The sequence below is a fragment of the Camelina sativa genome, chromosome 17 (genome assembly GCF_000633955.1).
Source record: "Camelina sativa cultivar DH55 chromosome 17, Cs, whole genome shotgun sequence".
In the NCBI taxonomy this organism is placed as follows: domain Eukaryota; kingdom Viridiplantae; phylum Streptophyta; class Magnoliopsida; order Brassicales; family Brassicaceae; genus Camelina; species Camelina sativa.
In genome coordinates this window covers 7,724,218-7,729,215 of record NC_025701.1, presented here as the reverse complement: position 1 = coordinate 7,729,215, position 4,998 = coordinate 7,724,218, and the positions used below count along the sequence as shown (strand labels likewise).

The 4,998-nt window shown below is 39.5% G+C and overlaps 1 protein-coding gene across 1 annotated transcript in view; it reads left to right on the top strand.

The window, feature by feature from the left end:
• The window catches only part of LOC104756004, an 11,432-nt gene that overhangs the window by 2,829 nt on the left and 3,605 nt on the right, over positions 1–4,998 (top strand). Inside the window, exons 10-16 of the mRNA XM_010478507.2 lie at positions 299–877; positions 968–1,076; positions 1,205–1,342; positions 1,688–1,981; positions 2,138–2,408; positions 2,514–3,643; positions 3,899–4,301. Coding sequence (XP_010476809.1) covers positions 299–877; positions 968–1,076; positions 1,205–1,342; positions 1,688–1,981; positions 2,138–2,408; positions 2,514–3,643; positions 3,899–4,301 — 2,924 coding nt within the window. The remainder of the gene's footprint in view (positions 1–298; positions 878–967; positions 1,077–1,204; positions 1,343–1,687; positions 1,982–2,137; positions 2,409–2,513; positions 3,644–3,898; positions 4,302–4,998) is intronic.

The window sequence follows — 4,998 nt, the reverse complement described above, 5'->3', positions numbered from 1 at the left end:
ATATATATATATATATATATATATATATTTATAGTTGTGATCGTTTCTTTCTCCTGGTAACTTGCATGTTAGCTATAGCCTATAGCTATATATGCATGCCAACTATATTGACAGTCCTATGTGGAAGTTCACTGAGATCTATTTGCAGCATGCCAAGATAGATATTTGTCATGTTTTGAATGCTGTGTTCGGTGTATTGTCCCGATCGTTTTGTATGGTTTGGAAATGTTTTTTTGTATGTTAGATAAAACACTAAGTTTTCACATAGACAATTCATGGAAGTCAACTGATTTGACAGGGGCCCATCTCTTGTGTCGTCGTATAAAGATTCTTCACTTCATATTTCATTGCGGCAACCTGCTATTGATCTTGTCCAAGCTATCTTGGTATCTGATGCAACAGCCTTACTAGCTGCACTGCTACGTAATAATACTGGTAAATATATGGGCGATGAGTTGCAATATGACGACGATGACAGTAATCTCCCATTTTCCCATACTGCTGAAGATGTAAGTGATCGTCCCTGGAGTGACTTTACCCAGCAGAGCAAAATTACCCTTGGGGAATGCAAAGAGTGGATGTGCATCCCGATGCTGTGGATTTCTACTCTTACAAATACAAATCTTCTAAACCTTCCAGTATCGCTATCCCAAGCAGTATTTTGGTCTCGATCACGTTTTTGTTTGGTGGAATCTGATAAGAATGATGAAATGACACTTGATATAGAAACTTGGCTTTCATCTTCTGCTGTTGAAATCAAAGGCACGCTTGGGTGGAAGGTAGCAACAGGATCTGATGACGGGGGCCCAGGAAAGGAGTCCAAAAACTCTGTGACAGTATCAAAGATGTGTCTTACTTTGACACGAACATTGAAGAGGTATTTTTGCATTTCACTATTGTGGTAAGAACTCTACTAATCTTTCTATTACGCTTTGTAATACTGATTTTTTGGATTTTGAATATGTAGATTGACCACTTGTTATCTGGTCCAAATGGGTGAAGAATGTCGAAAACAGTGGACCTGGGTACCAGGGATGGCCGAAACCTTCATCCTTTCTCTTTCAGACCCAGATGATGTACGTAACGACCTGTAATGATTGCTGGGTTCCATTATAAAAGATAATTACTTGATATTTATTACTCTCTGTTTTGGTTCTTTTATCTTTAAACTTGAACATTATTGCTAGTTTGTTTTTGTTAACAGAATGTAAGGCAATTTGGAAAGTCTATGCTGGAACACGTTTCAAATACCAGAGGTCTGTCTTGTGGGCTGAAGTTTCTCTGCTCTCAAAGTTCACACCTCCTATTCGTTTCTTTCGGAGTTAGACATGTCTTACAGCAGGTAGGCGGCAACTAATTTTCTTTCAACATATAGGAGGATATGCATACAATGAGTCCTTAACTATCCATTTTGAAGTTTGTCTCTCGGAATGCAAGTACAGTAGTAAACTGCATCCTTTTGCTCTGTACGTATTGTTGTTCTTATTGCTAGTCTTTGTTAAGGCTACAAATCGTCCACCCTTTTCCACTTTAGAAACTGAAAGTCTAGGCTGAGCATCTCACATTCTATTTGTGATGTTCAGTTTTTTTTTTTGATGTTTTAAGATGAGTGTCTAGGGAGATTAATTTCTTACTGCAACCGTTCTTGTATTGCTTATATCTGTTTTTTATTTCCTGATTTGTGCAGGTCCATTTGAGCTCCGTTCTACAAAGCTTTCAGATCCTGCACCATTTTTTCTTTTTATTGTTTAAGTTGCTGAAGGAAGAGGAGGTGGCCATAACTGAGGGAGTGAAGAGTTCGGCAGGGGGATTTTTGAGGCAACCGAACTTTAATGCTTTGCCCGTGAGTGAGGGCAGAAATTCCTCGAGTGCTACGCCGGAATTGCTGAAGTTTCATTACTTGCTGGCAGAAGTTGCATGGGGCGTGATAAGGAAGTGCCTAGTTGAGGGAAAGGCTTTTATCCATCAAAGTCTTTGCCAGGTATTATTAGAAAGTTCTCATGGTGAACCTTGGTTATACTTCTATAGCTTGCTCTTTATTCTACTGTACTCTTCAAATCTCATCTTTGAGCTGTATGTGCTTCATATGGATCGTGTCTACTTTTTTTTGCTAAGGTTCTTTTTTATAATTTGGCAGATGACATGTGTGCGTTTGCTTGAGATTCTTCCTGTTGTTCTGGGAAAACTTAGAGTAAGCGGTGAAGACTCCTGTGATACTAGAGGAAGTTTGAAAGATGCATCTGATCTTAAATGGCTTCCTGATCTCATTGATTGGGGAAGGTCACAACTTAAGGTTGTTGTTGCGTATTGGAAACGAGCATTAGTGGCTCTGCTAGACATCTTACAAGGTTCAAACAGTGACGCTTGTTCCTCGGCTGTCCAAGCTATCAGAAATGTTCTACTCTCTGGTAAGTGGTTTCCTGCTTGTCGATAGTATATAACTGCCATTATAAAACTTGTTTTTCTTCCCCCTGTGATACAGTTCTTTAATGCTGTGTCTTTTCTTAATTCAGATGATGTTGACATCGACCAATTAGCAGAACAAATCTCACGCCTGGTTCCCAAGGCAAATGAGTACCAGATTCTCAAACCTGTTGATGTTGTTGGCAAAGTACTAGATAATATGATGGATCTAACAGTGGATGGGGCAGAAAAGGAATCATTGAAAGAGTTGCCTAGTCTGCAAAAGTCCCATCTACCTGAAATCAATAAAGCTCCTCCACCTATCAAAAGTATCTCACAGGTCTCTTCCAAGAGTACTTCTAGTATGGATGCTTCAAAGCTTTCAGCGTCAGTTCTCTCAGAGAGAGATGTCATAGTTAGCTCAGGTAATATTGTTAAGGATCTTCCCCCGACAAACGCTGAACCAAGCAAGGCTGCTAGTATGAGTAGGGAAGCGGAAAAAAGACAGAATATGGAAGATCCTGTTTCAGTTGGAAACAGACACAACTTAAAGAAGGCTACTGATGAATTCGTCCCTCGTGGAACTTCAAAAGAGGCTCAGAAATCTGTGACTTCTTCCAAAGCAAAAGGCATGGATTTGAGAAAGGTAGTGAACGAGACGGAGGCTGATCCACTGGACTTGGCTCTTAAACCTCGGAAAGTGCAGCCATTACCCCTGGCAAAACCAGGGCCCATTGTTCCCAAAAGACAAGTCATTCAACTTTGTGCACCTGTCAATAAGACATCCGATCGTTGGCAGAGGCAAGAAGCCGGATTCAAACGTTTCAGACCACCAAGGCTTGAAGATTGGTTTAGAAAGATATTGCAAATGGACTACTATGCGATAGTGGGATTGGCATCAACAAAGAAAGATGAGAATCAGAATGTTGGAAAGTTTAGGGAAGTTCCTGTACGCTTTGGTTCACCTGAGCAATATATTCAGATTTTTCAACCCTTGGTTCTGGAGGAGTTTAAAGCACAGTTGCAAAGTTGCTTCCAGGAGATATCGTCACTGGAGGAGATATATTATGGTGTTTTGTCAGTTTTATCGATTGAAAGGGTTGACGATTTTCACTTTGTTCGTTTTATGCAAGACGAAAATGATGCTACCAACTCGAAAAGTTTCTCTGAGAATGACTTAATTTTGTTTACAAAAGAGCATCCAGAAAACAGTAATGTTGGTGTTAATATGATGGGAAAGGTATGTGGTAGTTTGTTTTACTTGCATGCGCTTGATAAAGTAGAATCAGGAATGTATATGCTTGAAAACCATAAGAATACTATAGTTAGTTGACCTGATATATTCATGGTGCTGGTTTGGAGCTTCAGTGGAATTTGATTTACAAATTTTAAGATAAGATAAAGGGTTATTCCTGATGTTCTAATACTCTACATAGTTGTTGGATTTATACTTTGAAAGATCAGGATATATATTACTTACCTTGCTGTTTCTTAGGTGGAAGGAAGGGAATGGGATGACAAAAAACGGTCCAGCATTTTGAATGTACGCTTGTATCTTCAGAATGCGTCTTCACGTCTGAATCTAGCTAGAAGGAATCTCTTGGAACGTAGCCAGTGGCATGCAAGTCGCATTCTCAACATTACATCCCAAGTTCGCGAATTTCAAGCTCTGTCATCCATAAAGGATATACCTGTACTTCCTCTGATCTTAAGTCCTATGAGTGATGCTAATTATGATTCCGAAGTTAAAAGATCAGATCTGCGTTCACTACCACATTCTCTACAGCAAATACTTAAATCATCTTTCAATGAGAGTCAACTTCAGGCTATTAGTGTTGCTATTGGCTCATCCAATTTGATGAAAGCTTTTGACATTTCACTTATTCAGGGTCCTCCAGGTTAGTAATTTTATTTCTGTCAATAAAGCTGATAATATCTATAAGATGCTCCGGGAGAAAGATTAGCATTTTGCACTAATTGATGTTGATGTTGGACTTTAATTGTTAAGAAATTTGTTTGCTCTGTAGGGACTGGCAAAACTCGCACTATTGTTGCCATTATAAGTGGCTTGCTTGCATCCGTTTCACATAAAGCAAGTGGTAGGGGAAATTCTGAACAAGATCATAGTTCTTCAACTTCTAGGCAGAGAATGAATCCGAATGTCGCTATTGCAAGGGCATGGCAAGATGCAGCTATGGCTAAACAGCTTAATGATGACGGGGAAACAAATAAAAAGATAGCAGAAAAGATTGGTAGAGGAAGGGTGCTGATCTGTGCTCAGTCAAATGCTGCAGTTGATGAATTAGTTTCAAGAATATCCAGTCTAGGCATATATGGCGGGGATGGGAAGATGTTCAAACCTTATCTTGTAAGGGTTGGAAATGCAAAAACTGTTCATCCAAATTCATTGCCCTTCTTTCTTGATACCCTTGTTGATCAGCGTTTGGGAGAAGAGAGAATGCGGATAAACGAATCTAAGAGTAATAAGGGTGCAGATTCTTCTGCAATACTGCGCTCTAGTCTAGAAAAGATTGTCGATCAGATCACGCATTTTGAAGCTAAGCGTGCAAACATAAATCAAGAAAGTTTAGACGC